We start from the raw sequence: 21,123 nt of genomic DNA on the forward strand, positions 1-21,123 counted from the left end.
GTATCTTAGCCAGATAAAGAATGAAGCAGCAGCTCCCTCAGATGGTATTCCTCATGTTTCCAGGAAAACCCAGACGGTGGCTTGCTTTGACAGACAGGGCAATTCTTTCTTACTCAGCAGCCTGCTGTTTTCTTTCTTTCTCTTTTTGTTGTGGAGGCTACTTTATCAATTCTGGATGGCAATTCCATTGAGGCAGAGATTAGTTATATTTGTAGGACTTCACTGTGTATGTGTCTGTCTATGTCTATCTGTGGTCTTGTGTTTCTTCGTGTGTATACATTATTTTGTGCTTGTGTGTCTTTCTGTAGCTACATATGTTTGTACATATGAGAAAAATGAAGGAAAGGGAGGAGTATTGAACCAAGGAAGTAGGGGCTGAATAAAGTTTTATAAACCAGATCAGAGATCAAGGGGAAGGTTATGGGCAAAGGGTTGGGCCTGCAGTATAGTATTCAGGACCCAGAGATGAAAGCAAACCAGAAATGTAATCAGGATCCCAAAGATGCTATTAGTCTAGGCTAAATAAGAGCTCTACAAAGTGGGAGGCATAATGTAGGAGTCATTTGGCAGCCAGGAATAGTCAAGCCAGCAGAGAGAGAAAAATATTGTGTCAGGTAGTAAGATTCTGATTCTTCCTGCCTATGGAGGAATTAACAGCTGGTGCCCAAGGCTTGCTTTCCTTTAAATCCAACTGTTGTTTGTTTGTTTTTCTGTGCATGTCTATATCTATATTTTTATATTTATTTAAAAGAGAAAAGAAAAACAAAAAGCAAAAGAGACAAACAATAACAAGCCCAAAATAGTAACAATATAGGTTTTTAAAACAGTATAACAGGAATTTAATAATAGTTGTTATATATATTGCATATTGTTGTCTTTGAAAGAGTTGCTTAGATTACCAGATATAGCTGTGCAAAATTGGTCTAATCATGAGTATTAACTGTTCTTTTCCAAGAACCCATAGAATTTGTGGTATAGTCATTTTTGCACATGCGCATGCACACACACACACACATTTATGTCTTTTTCCTTTACCCTTTTTTCCTCCTTTTCCCTATCTCAGTTACTTTTCCCCTTTGAGCAGTTTCTTACTCTTATACAATATTTATTGTAGATTTTGGATTTTATTTGCACTAGAGAGTGTAGAGTTTCTTACATTAGAGAGACAATTGTATCTATACTTTCATTACATTCACTGTACTTCGTGGCATTAAAAAGACTTGGTTTTCAGTGCAGTGTCTGCTTTACTTGAGAATTAATGAACCTCTTAATTGTTCTTTTGTTGTTCTATCCCTACCTCCTCACTTTTCTCTTTCTTTCTCCAGATGTACTTAGTATCTTCTCTGTGCAATATGCTGAATATACAAAGATTAATAAGACAGCCATATTTCCTCCCCACAATGATTTCACATATCATTGTGACAGAAAGACATGTACAATCTTGATAGGTGTTGTGACAAAACATGAGCTCAGCGTGTTCTGGAAATATAAAAGGGAAGGGAAATTAACCCATCTGAGGATCTCAGGAATGATGATACCTGAGATAAATTTGGGGAAATTGAGTAGGTATTAACCTAGGGAGAGGATTGAGAAAGATATATCAGCCAGAGGAGCAAGGGTGATGTTCTTAGGATCTGTGAGTCAGTGCTTCTTTTAGTATGAGCATCAAAGAAGAGGTTGGAAAGGCAGGTATTCAGCAGATCCATGTCATACTGTACTGAGGAATTTGAATTTTACCCCAGAAATGGTAAGTTAGAAGTAAACAGAGCTGGCTGGAATTCTAAGTGAAGGTGCATCAGGAGCAAGCTTTGCAGAAGAGTTGAAACTGGAACTTCATTTTTAAAGATGAGCTGATAAAGGAATAAGAGTATTCCAGATAAAGGAAGAAGAGTATTCCAGAAAAGGAAATTTTGTGAGTGAAGGTAGGAGGTAAAAAATAAGCACCCGTCAGTGCTGAATTCTGAAGTGCACATCTATAAGGACTTGCATATAGGAGGGCCTTCACACACTTCAGTGAGTGATGTGAAGCTCAAAAAAGATAAAGGATGTAAAGAATCCTTTGCAAACCCCAGAGCTGTGCCCAAATTTCAATAGTAGTGTGAACCATTTGCTTCTAATTTCCTTTCAGTGTTCAAGAGTGTTAGGCCCTCCTATGTGCAAGTCCTTATAGATGTGCACTTCAGCAATTCAGCACTGATGGGTGCCAGCCACTCCCTGTTTCATCTTCTCACTTAGCATATTATGGAGAGACAGCTACAGTGAGCCCTTCCTGGGACTCAGAGACTAAGTTTTGCTTTGGCCAGGATAAGCCAAGTTAGAGAGTGTGATCCCTCTTGCTAAGGGACCCAGGGTCAGCATAGTCAAATATTTATAAAGTATTATCTGTATATAGGCACTGTGAAAGACTGTACCTTAAATTATCTAATTTTCTCTCCCATAAATGTGATATAGTCTGCATTTTGCATGCTCAGGTAACATGGTGGTCAGCTTCAGAGATGGGATTTCAGTTTGTATCTGTGAGATTATTTTTCCTGAATGACACTTTATAAAGTTTCTAGTATCTCTGAGTGATTAACAAATTCCCTGATTAGTTGAAAGTAGAAAACTATCAGATCTCAAATAATACAGAGATGAAAGAGGGAACTACTGGGCTGTTTTTGAAATTAAATGATAGAACTCCCCAAAGAGTGGAGTGGTCCTGTCCCAGTATATCTGTATATATACAGATTATCTGTCTCAAGTGGTTTCTTCCAGTATATCTGATCAATCTCTGTGTCCTCATATCCCAGCATAGGACTGGTTACAGAGTAATTTCTTGGTAAATACTGGTTAGGCAAATGAACGAATAAATACTTCTTAGTAAAGATTTCTTAGGCCCCTAATATCTACATTATTTCTTTCTGCATTCTTTCATTGTACTGTGATGTTATAATAGGAGATTTTTTTTATCCTTGCCGTCTCACTTTTTTGATTACCTCCTAGTAGGCGTGAAGTAATATTTCATTATGGGTTTGATTTGTATTGCCCTACTAACCAATGTTGTTGAACATATTTGTCTTCATGTGCTAGTGCTATTGATCGTTTGTATATCCTCTTTTTTTTTTTTTCTGGTTTTGTGAGACAGGGTCTTGCTTTGTAGCCCAGGCTGGCCTCAAACTCTTGGTGACCCTCCTGCTGAAACCTTCTAAGTGAGTGCTGGGATTATAAGGCATGTGCCACCACACCCGGCTCCTTTGCTCATTTTTTATTTGGGTTAACTGTCCTTTTGGTATGGAGTTGTTAAAATTCTTTATATATTCTAAATGCAAACCCCTTGTTAGATATATGACTTGCAAATATTATACTGTCAGTTGTTTTTTCACTTTCATGGTAGTGTCCTCTGAAGCATAAAAATTTTGTAGTTTTGATTAAGTCCCAGTTTATTTTTGTTCTTGTTGCTACTCATGCTTTTTGATGCAATATATAAGAATCCATTGCCAAATTCAAGGGCATTATGCCAAACTCCTGCGTTTCTTCCAAGATTTTAAAGGCCTTTGAAGTTTAACATGCATCAAACTGAATTCTAACTGCCACTTCACCCTCAGCATGTTCTACCCACAGCGTCTCAGATAGTCATCTCCATCGTTTCAATTTCAGTGTAGGCCCCAAACTAAATTATCTGTAATTACTTTCACACTGCACACCCACTGCCACTGGTAATTCCTGTATGTTTTATCTTCAAAATAAATCTCAAATCTAATCATTTCTGTCTTCTCTGTTACAAGCACTAAAGGTCAGTAGCCTTGTCACCTAACAGATAACCACAACCAATAGTCTATTCTCAATGTAGCAGCCAGAGAATTTTAAAAAAATTCATTTCCTCCCTCCTTCCTCTCCTCCCTCCTTCCTTTCCTCCCCCTTCCTTTGTTTTATCCCTTCGTGTACCCCCAACCCCCATCCTTCACTTCTGTGTTCAGAACCCTGAGGTAGCTTCATATTTCATTCAGCATGAAAGCCTACAAGCCTAAGTCCCTAGAACAGTCAGCAAGGTCCTGTTGTGGTCCTGTCTCTTACTTGACCATTCACTCTAACCATGTGCCTTGGTGTTGTTTAGATAGTCTTTATTCTTTCTTTTGGGATTTGGTTCTACGTCTTATCTCTACTTGGAATATTCTTTCCCCAGATTAATTTGCTATGTACCTCATATCACAAGTACTTTGCTAATTCTTATACCTCACCTTTTTGATGAGCAGTTTCTCAGGCCACCCTGTTCAGTAATGGAATTTATACCTTTGGGCCACTCCTGGTACCCAGGGCCTCACTTTGCCTCTTTTTAAGTTTAAATTTTTAAATAAGAAATTTAAGAACTTGGGGCACAAGGAGAAGGAAAAGAGATATAAAAAGAATTAAGAATTACATGTACCAATTCCCTGTGATGAATGTAATTATTATGGACTGTAAACATGTACTAATAAATTTTTTAAAAACAACCAATTATCTTTTGGATTCTGTCATTGAATCATTTATTATGTGTTGTCTAGAATACAAATCTGTAAGAGAAATGACTGTTCTGTTCACCCTGATGACTCAGTATTGGTACTCAATAAATATTGTTCAGCAAGTGAATAAAAGGAAAAGATTTGTTTTTTTCACATGGATTCAAATTGCCATCTAGGTTCACTTACATTAGAACATGTCTACTGTTGATAAGTAGTCTTCATGTTTATTATCTCGGAAAGTATTTTGTCTTCATTTTTTTTTCCAAGATGTTTTTGCTTAATATAAAATTCTTGATTGACATTTGAGTATTGTGCCATATGCTGGTAGTCCCATCTACTTGGGAGTCTAGGCAGATGATTTTGAATTGAAGGACACCTTAGGCAATCTAATGAAACCCTGTATCTTGCCCTCTTTCTCCTAGTTAGGTTCTTTGCAGTTTGAACTTAGTAGTGGGTAGATAAATGTTTTTTAAAAAGGTTTGAAAAGTGGTACATGCCTGTAATCCCAGCTTCTTTGAAAACTGAGGCAGGAGGATCACAAGTTCAAGGTCAGCCTGAGTATTAGAAAGATGCTGTCTCAAAATAAAATATAAAAAAATGGCTGAAATGTAGCTCAGTGCTGCCTGAGTTCAATCGTTGGTATTGCAAACAAAGCAAATACATGGGAAGTTTTCAACCATTATTTCATTGAATATTTTTCTTCTCCTTTCTCTTTATCCTCTGTTTTTTGCATTCATTATACATATATTGGTGTGCTTAATGGTGTTCTACATTTCTATGAGGCTCTATTCATTTTTGTTCAATTATTTTTCTCTTTTAGGATTGTATACTCTATCAGTATCTATTGGCATTCACTAATGCTTTATTCTGGTGGTTCAGATGCTACTGTGGAGCTCCTCTCCTAAATTTCTCATTTCTATTACTGTAATTTTTGACTCCAGAACATTTATTTGGTGGTTTTCCTCCCCTCTTCCTCCTCTTTTTTCTCTTCTTCCTTCTCTTGCTCCTCCTTTTCTCCTCCTCCTCTTCTTCTACTTCTTCTTTTATCTTTTTTTTCTAGTGCTGGGGATTGAATCTAGGGCTTTGTCCATGTTAGGAAAACACTACTGCTGAACTACATTTTTAGTTTATTCTTCAAAAATTTTATAATTTATTTATTAAATTTTTTAACTTGATGCAACATGGTCATCATGAATCCTTTTACTTTTTAATTTATGGTTTCCTCTAATTTTTGCTTTATAATTTTTAAGAACACATTAGGTAAATGCCCCACACTTGGATCTGTATGTCTAAACCCTTTGAACATATTTGTACATGGCTAATTTGTAATCTTTTCTGTTTATTCTGACTTCTGGTCACTCTTACGGAATTTCTGTTTCTTGTCTTTTTTCTGTTATATAAACCATATTTTGTGTGTTTTGAGTATCTTGAAAATTTTTAATTAAAAATTTTTTTTTAGTTTTTGGTCTTTTTGAAGCAGAATTTCACTATGCAGTTCAGGCTGGCTTTGAACTGACTGCAGTCCAGCCTTGCCACAAATTCGCAGCAATCGTCCTGCAAATACTGGGGTTACAGGTGTATGCCACCATACCCAGCTCTTGTAATTCTTTTGAAAATAGATATTTTAGATACTGTACTATGGCCATTTTAGTTACTATCCCAACCTCTCTAAGGTTTATGATTATTTGCTTAATGACTGACTATATTATTTTATTGGTCTTTCCCTCCTCTTTCTCCACAGTGTGATGTTGCTCCTCAGAGAGTAAGTATATCCTTGAGTATGCAGTCTCTTTTGGATGACAGTAGTTTTTTTTTTTAATTTTATTTAAGGAGAAAAAGAAAAAAAAAACAGAAAAAGGGTACAAGTGATACAGAATTTCAGAAAAAATAAACAGTAGCAAATCACTAGTTAATAGATTACATATTGTCATCTTAGAAATAGTTGCTCAAGTTACAAAATTAAAGCATATAAAGTGGACATTCAAACAGTGAGACTGCAAAAAGTTCTGTTCAATGATCCAAGAAAACTCAGTTATATGGTTATCTATCTTATACACTTAAATATAATGCAGTTATGTCCTTTAAAGCACTTTCCTTTCCTCTCTTTTGTACAATGACAATTACACATTTTGGTTTTTATTACTCCCACAGTTCTTACTACTTTTTTTTGAAGAGAGTAAAACTAAATGTGACATAACAGAACAGAGTCAGTCAAATCAAAAGGATGGATATAATATATAATGTAAAAACATAATACAAGGTGATCAACAATGGTTACCATAATGCCTCTTGCTATCTTGAATTGCCTATATCATCAGTTATAATAAAATTGAACAAAACAGTAAAGAACAAAACCAATAAAACCAAAATATTGGAGACATTACAGGTCTTCAAAAGAAGATAATAGTCAACTAGAATGGGCACCATAATGAATCTTATTGTCTTCACAGTTGTTGCCTATACTTTCGAACTCGGTACTATCAAGCAAAGCAGAATAGAGGAAAATCAGTCAACACAAGATGGTGAGAGCAATACAGGATTTCAAATCAAGTTAATAGGAAATCAAAGTGGGTTACTATAATATATCCTGCTATTTTTCTCTTAATTAAAAGGATAAAAATTAAAAAGTAAATAATAAAAAAAGGAGATTGAGATAAAAGAGGCATAACAACAAAACAGCGCAGATCAAAACATAACCATTTAAGCAAAATAGTGTTTCACCACAAGATAATCCTGACATAAAAGTAGTTACCATAGTGTCTCTTTCCTTGAAATCTTTGAGTATAACTTCGTATATTGTAGCATCAAACATATCAAGACAATATAAAACCTTTCAAGGGAATGACAGTATTACAGGGTATTTAGAATCAACTAATAGAAAATGAACAATGGTTTCTGTATAATCTCCTTGTCTATAAAAGTTTTTGCTTATATTATCACATATAATATCCAATAAGATACAACATGTTAAGACAGAGACAGAAGAACAAAAGCTTGATGGGACTTCAAAACAAGATGATATTAAATCAGCACTAGCTATTATGATGTCTTGTTTTCTCCAAAATTGCTGTTCCTACCATCCAACCTTCTCTGCCTCATTTCTGTTGAGTTCTTTTTCTGTCATTAGTTGTCAGTTTGTCTTCTTTATTTCACTTTCTGCTTCATTCATTGTGGCTACTCTGCCACTGTTTCTGGAATCTTGGTATTTTCCTTTTTTAGAATATCCTGCAGTATTCTCTGGAGAGTTGAACTGGTGGTTGCAAATTCTCCTAGTTCCTCTTTATCCTGGAAGCACCTTGTTTTTCCATCAATTTCTAGGGACAGTTGTGCAGGATATATCAATCTTGGCTGGGGTTATTATCTTTCAAAGCTTGAATTATTTCCCCCCACGCTCTTCATGATTTGATGGCTTGTGCCGAGAAGTCTGCTGTAATTCTGATGGGTGTTCCCTTGTAAGTGATCTGTTTCTTGTCTCTGACAGCTTTTAATATTCTGTTCTTATATTGGATTTCTGGAATTTTGATTATTATATGCCTGGGTGTAGCTCTGTTTGGGTTGTAGGTGGCTGGGGTCCTATATGCCTCATACATCTGAGTATCTTTACCTTTTGCTAAATTAGAGAAATTCTCCTAGATTGTTTCTGTGAATAGCTTTTATAGTTCATTTGTTTGTGTCCCTACTTCTTCTTTTATGTTCTTAATTCTTAAGTTATAGATCCTTTTATCCTCTTCTAGCCTTTATATTATTGCTGTTTGTTTCTTTGTTATTTTTACGAAGTTATTCATTTCATGTTCCCACCTTACAAATCTGTCCTTCAGTTCAGATAATCTATCCTTAGTTTCTTTCAAGCTGTTATGCCAGCTTTCAATAGAGTTTTTAGTTTCCTGGTAATCTCTTTGAACCTGCTTCACATATTCTATGTTTTCTCTATTTTCTCCTTCAAGCAATTCTCCCTTTTTTTCTGTTCTTCCATTCCACCATCTGTTTTTTCTTGGGCAGTGCTTTGCATTTCTCTAACTATTCTACTTATATCTTGCTTTATTTCATTAAATACTTCACTTTTGAACTTGCCTATGAAGCTCTGGAGATAGCGCTTTATGTCTATTGGTGCTGTGCCTGATATTGCATATTTTCTGTCCTCATTCTCCTTTGCTTTATCTTTCTTGGATCAGTGTTCTCAGAATTGGGGACTGAGGACCCTTTCTTGTTGTTCCCTTTTCCCATACTTTTTGTTCCTTCCATACAAGCATATATAGGAGACCCAGTTTTTTTTCTTTGTCAATTACAGTTTGTTTGAATCTGCCAGCCAGGTGTTTCCACCCACTGCAGTGTACAAGGGAGACACAGACCTGGGCAGCCTCTGCTGGGCCCGCCCCTCCAGGTCAACCTACTGAAGGTTTCACTGCTAGGGTGCACCGCCAGGCGCTGGAACCTGGTTTGGGCTAGCCTACTGGATCTTAGTCTGCCAGCGTCACCCAGGCGAAGCACTCCCCACCAATCCCGCTTGAGAGGGGAATATGTGACTAAAGTCACTGCAGCGTCCTGTTCCGGCTAGTCTGCCTGGTCCCAGCATGTCCTCTGTTGGAGCCTCCTTATCTATGGAGGGGTGGTCCCCGTTCCTCTCACTCACTGCAGGTCGATGCAGGGCTCCCCACCAGTCCTGCTCTCAACTCCGTTCGCCGATGCCCACTCTCCGAGCTTTCGTGCGTCTCTCTCCCTGCTGTGCCCATTGGGATGCAGCAGCGGAGGCAGTTTATTATAACTGATGATATAGCACGGGTTCCAGTTTCCGCACTGAGATTTTATCTGTTCCTGTTACAGCACCGGGATTGCATTCCCAGTTGGTTTCTCTCAGTGTAGTTCGTTCTTGGGTCTGCAGGGTATATCTCCCCTTGCTTAGGATTCCTTACACTGCACCATTCCTCGATTCTAAACTGGCAATCTCAGAGAGTCTCCATGGCTGCTGTTATCTGTCCACCATGTTCTCCTGGAAGTCAGATGACAGTAGGTTTGTCAGGGATCCCTTTGACTTTTTCTATGGTCACATGTAGTTTTTAAATTCCATTAATTGCCTTCTAATTGTTCTTTTGTTTTTAACAATGGTATCTTTGAATGTGGGTCCTCATACATGCTATGCAGATATTCTACCATTGAGCTACAACTGCAGCCCCTATAAATGTTAAATTATCCACTCATCAGAGTAACATGAAATCTCATACCTTCTCTATTCCATTCCCAGGTATGAATCATTCCTTTGTCCAGGGTATGTTCATTGTATATGCTATCTGTCCTATTAGTCACTCAGTATCTGTTTTAGTTATAAGATCTCCTGTCATAATATTGCAGGAGCATGTTTAAACTAATGGCTCCAAAATGCAAGAGGAGCAATGCAGGCAATTTGGAAATGCCAAAAAGGTTATGAAGTGGTTCTTTCAAGTGAAAAGGTGAATGTTAATGAAAAAGACAAAAGTGTATGCTGAGTTGCTAAGATATATGTATGTATGTATGTGAGAAAATGCAGTAGAGTGGGTTCAATACTATCCGCAGTTTCAAGTATTCACGGGAGGTTCACGGGTAAGGGGATACTGTATCTCTAATCAATCTACAAATCTCCTAAATGCCTTTCACCACCATTGTTTCTCTCTCTTATCAGGAACTGAACTCATGACCTCTTGCTTGCCAGGCAGCTATATCCCCAGCCTTCTGCCAATGTTTTTGGATAGTATCCTTAATTTACACTTCTTTGTGTGCTTTTTTTTTTTGTCTTTTTCCTTTTTATCGGTACCGGGGATCGAACTCATGACTGCCTGCTTGTAAGGCAGGCGCTTATGCCGCTGAGCTAAATCCCCAGCTCCAATTTACACTTCTTCACACTGCAGAAATATAGTTATTTCTGTTGAGAAGAGATTGGAAGCCGTTTTGTTCTCTAGTTAGTATCTTTGAGCCATGGTTCTAGAGCTATGGGCAGAGATGATGACATCCTTCTCTCTGAATGACACCCTCACTTTTGGAGCAGAATATTCGTAGAGTGGTAGTAGGAGCTTCGGGTCTTCTAGGGTTGCCTCTCCCAGATTATAATTGTCATTTTATCCTTAGTAGTGCTGCATCCACAATAAATCTCCTGTCCTGTGAATGAGGGATGAACAGAACAGACATTAAATGAGCACTTAGGAAAGTTACATCTTCTACCTCCTCTCTGGGTCTCCCTTATATTTGAGGGTTCTTCATCACTATAAAATATCGGGCCTCAGGATTGTACATTCTTAGTATCTTCATATTGTCCTTAAACTATATTTTACACACAACTGTATGTGCATATAATAGGCAGTGTTCCAAGCTTTTCCCCCCAACCTTTCTAAATGAATTAACTCACAATGCCCTCCAAATGAAGGGGATACAAAATTTTGTGTAACTGTTATCTCTGTTTTACAAATCATATCCATAATACATTGAAAGTAAGTTGTGAAACCAAATTCAAACCCTGGTAGCCAACTTTAGAATCAAAGTCTAAGTCATGCTTAACTGACTTCAAGCTAGTGCAGTCTTCTGGCCTCTGTCTGAATACCTTTGTTTTAGATTGGCTGACGATTTGGAGACCCTTTTTCTTTCTTCTATTTGGTTTATACATGTGCATTGACTATTTTAAGCTAAACATTATATTATATGTTGTGAGACAAACTTAGGCATGGGACATTCATGCATTTATTTAATAGTCACATACCTTGCTCTGTGCTAGGCTTTGTGTTTGGGTGTGGGCTTTGTGTTTGGGTGTGGGTTTTGTGGAGCTAAATCAATTATTCATTTAGATGTTCCAGAGAATTTATATAATACTGTATGAAGATATCTGTGATAAATGTGGTCTCTGTTTTGAGTTGCTTAGGTCGGGTAAAATGGGATAATTAAATAGTAATTCTAGTATAATGGGTAGGTAGTACCATAGAGGTATACCCTGAGAACTAAGGGAACAAATCCTAACGGATGATTAGTTAGGGGAGAAGTCTGGGAAACTTCACAGAGACGATGCGTTTATCTTTAATAGGTAAAAAGTGTAAGAAAATGTTCTATGCAAAGCACCTTGTGCAAAAGATTATGATCTAAAAGAGCGTGATTTGTTCAAGGAGCATGAAGTAGCTTGATGTGTCTAGAGCAAGATGTACTTTTTTTAATAAAGAGCCAAACAGTAAATTTCTTAGCATTTGCTGGCCATAGTCTCTGTAACAACTATTCAATTCTGCCTTTGTAGCATAAAATTAGACAGTACATCCGTGGAGGAGCCTGACTGTATTCCATTTTGTAAACTTTTATTTGTAGAAGTAAGCACCAAACTGGATTTGGCCCTTTGCCATAGTTTTCTGACCCCCAGCCTGAAGTTTGAGGTCTAATGAGAAGGGAGAGTGGCCATGTGGGTGACTGGGAAATATGTCTGTGAGCCACATTATCAAAGGCCTTGAATGCCAACCTGAGAATTGGGTTATCTTGTAGGTTATGAAGAGGCATTACATTTTAAGTAGGCGGCTTGGTCTAATTAAGTTTGTGATCCATAAAGGTCATTTTAGTGTTTAATATGGTAGAAATCAGACTTAGATATACAAAGATGAAGGAAAAATGGCTGTCATCTCTTTACTTTCAACAAATAGTTTCTGATGTCATTATGAACAGGTATTTCATCCCTGAAACATCCATATTCCAGCTCCATGTAAATGACATTTAATGCTATTGTAGCTAAAAGTGTTGTTCCTTGCTGGTTGTTCAGGATGTGAACAAGATTTGGAGAGTGTGAAAAAGAGAGTTGAGAAGTATGAAGCATGACTTGTGCTGTCTGTTAAGGAGGTGATGGGTTTCAGAGCAAGTGGGGGTGATTTGGGAGACATGGGAGACACATAAAGAGGTACAAAGGAAGGAGTAATTAGTTCTAACTTAGGGCTCAGGGGAGCTGCCCAGATTTCTTGCACCCAAAAGTGTGCTGGTTTTCCTCCGGCTGTTTGTCAGTGAATTCTGTTGCCTGAGGTACTGGGTGGGCCTGCATTATGGGAATTCTAGAGATGTCTCCATGCTTTACTGCTTCCACCTCCACTGCTTTACTACTGCTTAACACGTACGATGGGGTGGCATGCTTTATACTACCTCCTGAGGGATCACTTGTCTGAGCTCACAGAGCTAAATATACCCAGTGACAACTGGTGCCTTGGTGCTTAGGCGAGCTATTGAGCTGCAGTTTTAGCCAATACTGCATTCTTCATGCGAAGGCAAGACTTTTAGGGAACCTCTGGACTTTCTTAAGGGAGGGGCTGCTTGTTCTGAGTCTCAAACAGTAAATCTGTATTGTGGGAGCCAAGAGGCACAAGCTGCCTGTCAAACTTCCTTTGCTTTTTGTTGCCTGTAAACTTTGTCTTAAATCAGGCTTTATCTTTTAGCAGCAGTGTATGGTAATGCTTATCTCAAGTATATTGGACATCAGAATTCTAGGTCAATGTAACATTTTTTGGTGGTATTGGGGATTGAATTCAGGGCCTTCACAATGAGCTATCTCTCCAACCCCTGTAATATTTTTATTTTTTTAAACTTTGAGATAAGGTCTTACTAAATTGCTAAACTACCCAGGCTAGTCTTGAATCTGTGACCTTGCTTGTGTCTCAACAGAGTCTTTAGGATTATGGGTATGTGCCACTATGCTCAGTTCAGTGTAACATTTTGATATGCTACATTTATGACAGAGTAACTGGAAACTTCTGTCAGGGAATATCTTAGTTACTTGTCTCGCATTGCTGAGACAAAATACCTGACACCCAAAGTTAAAGGGGAAAGGTTTATTTAGTTCACAGTTTATTGAGATTTCAATCCATAATCAGCTGGCTCCAAGGCAAGTGGCTTGCAGAGAGGGAGAACCAGTTCATCTTGGGTAGAAGGTAGCAAAATAAGCAAGGGAGGGGGGCTTAATGGCATCTTTATTCAGGCTAGTTAGGGTGGGTAGCACTCGTACTCTTTTTTTTTTTTTTTTTTTTTTTTGGTCTTTTTCCTTTTTATTGGTACCGGGATTGAACTCACAACTGCCTGCTTGCAAAACAGGCGCTTATGCCGCTGAGCTAAATCCCCAGCCCCAGCACTCATACTCTTAATCCTAGGGTTCTTCAGTTTAGTACTGCACTGTGAATCAATCCCAGCATCATACATTATAGATCCATCCACCTCTGAAAAAAACCTCACATATGACTTCATGAGGCTTTGGGGAACATCTAGGCATAAGCCATAGCAGGAGTATGTGATTTTACAGAGAAGATACAGAACGAGTCTGATAAAAATATGCACGAGAGCTATACAACATAGAAAAAGCCATCTTGTAAAACTTACAGGGGGATTTTATATATACTAGGAGTCATAAACTCAATGCCTGTGAAGAGTGAGGGTATCATAACTAAGTGTATAATCTGTAATGGCACACTAGAGAGCACATGTCTCTTCAAAAGGAGCCAGCTGCTGCTCAGCTCTGGCAGACAGTCGCCACATAGGTATGTGAATCCAGGAGTGGTGTCAGAGGGTTACATGTGATACCTGTTGATAGCTCAATGAAGACAAAGATGAAGAATTTCATTAACTCCCTTAGCACCAGCTCCAAACTGCCCTCCCCCATTTTGATATAATTAATTGATTTTTAAAAAATTTTAGGTAAAACACAAAGCAAAACATCTTTATAAAGTGTTGCATTTGACTAGTAGTTTTTAGTGAACGCTCTGCATAAAAGTATGAGGAGTCCCTTAGCCACTACCCTAACTTTCCATGGAATTGCAGCCTTTAACCATTTTGTTATTTAAAAGCGAGGCCAAGAAACTGCACTTACGGCCCATTTTACAATATGCTTTGTAAGCCAATAAAAGATCCACGCCAAGGTGGTTTATGACTTCTGTAAACATGTCTCATTTAATTTTTATCACACTCAAATTAGAGGGATTATTAGTCCTCAGTTTGAGGGAACAGTAAGCTAAGGGATATTGAATTGCTTGCTCAGAACCACAGGAAGAAAGTGGCCTCTCTCTTTAGGTTGTAAAATATACCTTATAGCAAAATGCCTTTCTGAATGTAAAGGCCTGACTTTTTTTTTCCCGTACCTGGAATCAAATTTAGGACTTCGCGCTTGCCAGGCAGGTGCAATGCCAGTGAGCTTTATCCTGGCTCTAAAAGCCTGACTCTTGCAGCCCCACTTCTTTGTCTCTAGAAGGGGTCTCGTTCAAATTCAGACTCTTCCTTCACACAGAACATCTGTTTGCTATTTTCACCATTTGGCATTGTCTTTGTGCTGGCCTTCTTTTCTGACTCTACACTTTCTTTACATGTTTTTGTGACAATAGGGTCTGTGAATCTCCAAGCAGATACTTTACACTTTCTTTTCATGAACTTTTCTACTGTCCACATATGTCATAATCAGACTTGTCTATAAAAAGCAGTCTGTTTTGTTGGTTCCCTACAAGCAGCTAACATCTCTTCTCAGATGGTTCCTGGAGTTATCTGGTAATGGCAGAAAAATCTCCTTCCTTGGAGATTTTAACATTTCTATTCCTAGGACCTGCCTGTGATACCCACTGATAGCTCAATGAAGACAAAGGTTTTATCTGTTTTGTTTACTGTTTACACATCTTTCATCTATACCTGGTACATGAAAATCTTTATTATTAAGTACATGCTGAAGTCCCACCTATTCTAGGAACTGAGGTAGGAGAATTGCTTTAGTCTAGGCCACTGAGGCCAGCCTGGACATCTTAAAAAACAAACAAACAAAAAACACTGGACCCCAGGGATAAAGAAAAATGAGTAAGAAATATTTCCTGATTTTTTTGAAAAGCCTACTATAGTATGTTCATGTGAGACTAAGACTAGTAATCAGGAAATCAGAATAGGGTGAGTGTGTATGTGTATATTCCCCCATCATACTTCAAGATCTGTAGACAGCAGTGATCAATGACTAGCATATAAAGAGTTAAGGATCAAGCTGAATGAATCTATATCACCAATAAAATTTCTAAAAACTTTGATTTCCTTTGTTTTTCTCCTTTCTTATAAAAGTATATTGTGGGAAAAATTCTGGATAATTAAGACATAACGTATGTAATGCCAGAGAAATATGTGAACTTTAAAGCCAGATGGTTTGGGTTAGAGTACTAACTCCATCACTTATCAGCTGTAACCATAAACAAATGTTTTAGCTCTCTAATGCTATATAGCTCTCTAATTTTAGCTTTCTAATACTATATAGCAAACCCCCCAAATTGAGTGGCTTATCACAGCAACATTTATTTTGCTCATATATTGCATTCTGGGCACGTCTCAGTAGAGACAGTTTGTGTCCACTTAGTATCGGATTCAAAATCTGGGGGCTGCAATCTCCTGAAGTGTCAATCATGTTTCCTAGGATGGAAGGCTTGAACAGTTGAAACTGCTGAGACATCCCTCTTTATCTTTATGGTTTTTTCACACAATCTCTACAGCATGGTGACTTCAGGAACATCAACTTTCTTATATATTGGCTCAGAGGTTCCCAAGTATGTGTCTCAAAAGAGGGAGAACCAGGTGGAATCCATGTTGCCTTTTCTAATCTAGTCTTTGGAATCACACAGCATCCCTGCTGCCACATTAACTTTGTTAGCAGATGAGTGTATTTGTCAGCTTTCTATCACCATAATATAATACCTGAGGCAAGTAACTTATAAAGAGAAAAATTTTGATTCATAGTCCTGGAGTCTAAACCAAAATTCAGTGTCCTAATTTCTCTGGGTCTTTGGCATGAGGTTGTACATCATGGCAAAATTGTATGACTCAGAAAACAATTTATCAGGAGCTGAGAAGCAAAGAAAAAGAAAAAAGAGACTGGAGTTCTTCAGTTCCTTTCAGTAGCATGCTCCCAGTGACCCAAAGACCTCTCACAAGGCCCAGTGGTGTCACTCTGAGGACCAACCCTTTTATACATGGACCCTTTGAGAACACTTACTGAAGCCATGAATTGCAAATGTTAGCCTATATTCAAAGGGAGAGAAATCCATCTTTAAAGGGAGAATTGTCAAAGAATTTATGGACATGTTTTAAAGTCATCACAGCAAATAATATAACCTGTCTAAATCTAATTCTATTTGGGACAAATTACACCACTTTTGAGAGTATTACTATTCTCATTTGTAAAATAGGTGTGATAATTCATTGTTGTGAAAATTGAGTGAGAAAACATCGGGGAAGTTCTTGGAATATTAGTGTATAAAGAAGTATTAAAAAATTGCTAATTATTCTTTGCTTTCTTCTCTCTTTTTACCTTATTGAATTCTAGTTAATTATCATTTATTATGTTTCTGTAATTTAAAATATAGTATAGGGATGTGAAAATAATTAAGACATGTTAAGTTTGTGGACCAACTCTCCATGATGAATATCATCATGATGCATTGCACATATGTACTAATAAAACATTTAAAAATTTTTTTAAAGTAGCAGTAATTTCTTATCTATATTTTTCAAGTGGAACAACAAAGAAAAGTAGTTTCAATGGCAAGTAAGATACATGCACATGATTCATGAGTAATGTGATGCACTTATGCTTTGGGTAAATGGAGTACAACTATGGATGGCTAGAGGCACCCCATATGAAGATCTTATTTGGATGACTCTGTGGGATGTCTTGTGACTTGTATGTTTTTCTCTTGCAGTTCCTAAGGGAAGACCTCAATTACCATGATCCAACAGTGAAACACAGTACCTTCCATGGTGAGGATAAGCTTATCAGTGTGGAAGACCTGTGGAAGGCATGGAAGTCCTCAGAAGGTAATAGGCAAGCCTGCCTGCCAGACTTCATTGTTAGAAGGTTTAGAGAAGAAAGAAAATGGGTAGGAATTTGGCCTTAAAAGGGCATGAACATAAAATACTTAGTAAAAAATGAATTAGTGAAATGATTCTATGTATAGTCACTGAATAAGACTGAATTTAGTCACTGTGCTGGGAAGGGGAATTTCTCACACAAGAGTTGGAGTTGTCTTTTATCAGACTGATTTTTGAATTCTAGCCTATCTCTGCTTCTCTCCTAACACCACCCCAGGAGTCTCTGTTTCTGCTGCATCATCTCCACAGATAAGGAGCTTACTGGTCTCTTGAGGCAGCCCTTTTCTTTTGTGACTTACCACTTAATCCCAGTTATGCTATGTATGTGCCAGATGGTTAGAAGTACCGATGGGCTCTCTCCTGAGCCTCCTCTTTCCCAGGTTAAATAACCCTAGTTTTTGAAGAAAACATTTTCTCAACCTCCTCATCTTGGTTTCTTGCCTATGAAGAATTTTATTAGACTGTTTCTTAGATCTCTGCAATTGAGCTGGACATAATGGCACACACCTGTAATTCCAGCACTCAGAAGGCTGAGACAAGGAGATCACTATGAGTTCAAGGGTAACCTGGGCTCTATAGTGGGTTCAAAGCCAGCCTGAATCTCATAGCAAGACCTTGCTTCAAAGGAAAAAGAAAAGATCTCTGGAATTGAACACAGACTCCAAAATATAGTTTGATCCTCAGAGTTAAGCTGGATTGTTGACTTCTGCATTCTGGACCTTGTGTATCTGTGACTGTAACCTGTTTAGATAGTGGTATCTTCAGTAGTTGATTTACTAATGAAAAATTTAGATCTTCTTCATATGCACGTATAAAACTACTAAAGCATGGCTACCATTTTTCCCTGGAGCATTTTCTTCAGATTTCAAGTTAAAGAGCATGCCTAATTATGTGAGATTTGACAGGGAAAATGTTCAGTTTTTAACTTCTACTTCATTTATATCCATAGCTAGGGCTTCCTTTGATACCATTCAGATTGGATGGTATTTTTCTCTTAGTGTAGATTTTCATCCTAAGAAAGTTTAAACGTAAGTGATCACCAGCATTTCTGGTTTTTAGATGAGGAACCTTATACCTTGACTGATACAGTTGCATGTTCATTGTTATGTGTTTAGTAGAGCCAGACTTAGACTTGGGCCTCCTGATCTCTAGGCCAGTACTTTTCCTTACCATCTTGGCTGAAAGCACTCTTCTGGTGGTAGAGGATACTACTTTTGGTAGGAATGAAACAGTGTATATTTTTATTTAAACTGTATGTAGAATTTTAGACCTGGAAGGGATCGTCTATAATGGGGATGTAGAGAGCATTGGATCTGAAGCAGGAAGACCATAATCTGATCCTGGTTCTGGAATGGATCAGCTGATACTTCTTATTAACTGTTTTATCAGTTTATTTTAAAATTTTTTTCAAAATTTTAAAAATATGTATCAATTTAGAATAAGAATAAGGAAATAGTAAGAGAGAGCTTTCTAGAAATCTTTAGAACTGAGTTCTCTCTCTCTCTGTGTGTGTGTGTGTGTGTGTGTGTGTCTTAAAAGTTTCTGAGCAAGTGAAGCTGTCTACCGATGAGAGACGAAGGAGTATCATGAGCTTTGGAATTATACCAGAATATTCAGGAAAAACCTTTCATCAGTACCATTTAATTCTGGGTTTCTTCTGTAATAACACCAGGATAAAGCACTTGCTTTTTAAAAATAGGTTTTATAAGTAGGAACTTAGAATGAAAGATGTGAGGAGAGCATTCCTATCCTTTTCTGAAAGCTCACAGAGAAGTATCTGGGAAGGGAAAGTGACCAAGAGAAGGCAGAAATAGAGGGATTAAATCATAACACTGGAAAACAGCTCCAGGCATTTTTTTCTGCTAAGAAATTTATTTTTGGACTCAAAAACTATTTGGAAGTCTTCCAGTGTATTCTGAATTACAGGAAAATGGGAGACAATGGAGTGAGTTTTTTTGGAGGAGAGGGTTCTTATTAGTCTGGAGGAGAAAAGAACATTTTAATGTATAGTAATGTAGCTTACAGCTAAGATAGAAGTGAAAAAAAATATAAATAATCTACCTTTCTTTTTAGGTTTTATTAATCATGTATTATATCCAGTGGTTTGAAAAACTAAAAGTAGGGGCTGGGGATTTAGTTCAGCGGCATAAGTGCCTGCCTTGCAAGCAGGCAGTCGTGAGTTCGATCCCCGGTACCAATAAAAAAAAAGAAAAAGACAAAAAAAGTTAAAAAAAAATAAAAGTATTAAAAAAAAAGAAAAACTAAAAGTTTCTTGTGTCTATTTTTACTAATAATTTGCCATATTATTCATTATTCAGAGCAGGACCCAAGTCTTTGTAGAGTAACAATTTCCAGAGCTGCAGAAAGCAGCTAGCACTAGCTCAAACTAGCTGTCCTGACTTTACCTAGGTGGTATAGCAGTGGTCATTTGTGTTTAGAACGTTAGCTAGCTAATGTCAGTCTCATCTCTGTGATTAGTGCAGTTAATATTTTCTGACCAGTGTTAGAAGCCAGTCTTTTCTCTGTCACTGAAGTCTGGGCAGAAAAGGCTGCTAATCTTTGTGTCAACCAACTCTGGACTTTAATAATAAAAACAGCAACTCAAAAATGACTCTGACATTTATATAATATTTAATATGTGCCAGGCTCTAATTTCAAGTGTTTTTCTATGGTAACTCATTTGTATCTAACAAAAATCTTATGAACTGTAGAGTCATTATCTCCGTTTACAAATGAGACCAAAAGAGAGATTAATTAAAACAGTGTAGAGTGAGTCTGTTACTAACTACCCAAAGTTACTTCATACTTCTCAATTAAGGGCAAAGTCCCAACAAGTCTGCCCCTTCTTTGGATACCAGCCTTAAGCTTTGGGAGTCTCCAGACCACCTATACTTCTGACTGCGACTGGTTGCAAATACAGGAGTTCCCACAATCCCCTGAGGTTGTAAAACTATTTATGGAAGTCAGGAAAGTTGTGCACTTATGATTAGTTACTTACTCTAAAGCAGTGATGGTGAACCTATGGTATGCATGCTGTAGCCAGCTGTTTGTTATCATTGAAAACTCTGAAAGATTCACTATCACTGCTCTAGAGGGTACAAATTAGGACTGTTCAAAAGATGAAATCCACTGGCTGTGATCAGGGAGGATCTTGAATGTGTACTTCTGTGTTTTCTCTTGCTGGAATCAGCATACATCACCTTCCCAACATGTCAGTGTGTTTACCAATCAGAAAGCTTAAGCTATCTTTGATGTTCACTGTTTTTATTAAGGTTTCATTACATAGGCATGATGGCTTGAATTACCAGCCAAATAACTGAACCCAAACTTTCACTTCCTTTTCTCTTACAATTTTGGTCTCCTATCATCTGGCCCGGAGCCCCAGCTCTGTAGATGGCCCCATCCTGAGCCATCTCATTAGCATGAATTCAACCGTGATCCAAGCAGCCCACCATGAGTAAGAGACTCTTATCACTGAAGGAACTCTTAATAATTTAGCTGTTACGTACTGGGAAGGTAGGACAAAAAGCAGCCAAATTCTTAGTTCTACAACATTAAGAAATTAAATAAGGAAGAGCTGAATAATTGGGCTAAGAAACAACTGACACTGAATACAATTCCTGGGATCCCAACTATGGAGACTAAGGACTTGGCCTTTTCTATTGGGCTGTTCTCAGTTGATTCTTCACTTTTTTCTCCAAATATCTTGTTCCTTGACAAGATGTGGTTGCACACTCCTGTAACCTTAATGCTCTGGAGGATGAGGCAGGAGGATTATGAATTTGAGGTCAGC

The 21,123-nt window shown here is 37.7% G+C and overlaps 1 protein-coding gene across 6 annotated transcripts in view; it reads left to right on the top strand.

Annotated features, from left to right (window-relative positions):
* The window catches only part of Stim1 (stromal interaction molecule 1), a 231,260-nt gene that overhangs the window by 170,549 nt on the left and 39,588 nt on the right, over nucleotides 1–21,123 (top strand). For all 6 annotated transcript variants that reach the window (XM_063256600.1, XM_005000754.4, XM_063256601.1 and 3 more), the window contains exon 3: nucleotides 17,162–17,276. In XM_063256600.1, the coding sequence (XP_063112670.1) occupies nucleotides 17,162–17,276 (115 nt within the window). The remainder of the gene's footprint in view (nucleotides 1–17,161; nucleotides 17,277–21,123) is intronic.

Source organism: Cavia porcellus, unplaced genomic scaffold (genome assembly GCF_034190915.1).
Source record: "Cavia porcellus strain 051 isolate PalLab524CR breed Dunkin Hartley unplaced genomic scaffold, mCavPor4.1 scaffold_9, whole genome shotgun sequence".
In the NCBI taxonomy this organism is placed as follows: domain Eukaryota; kingdom Metazoa; phylum Chordata; class Mammalia; order Rodentia; family Caviidae; genus Cavia; species Cavia porcellus.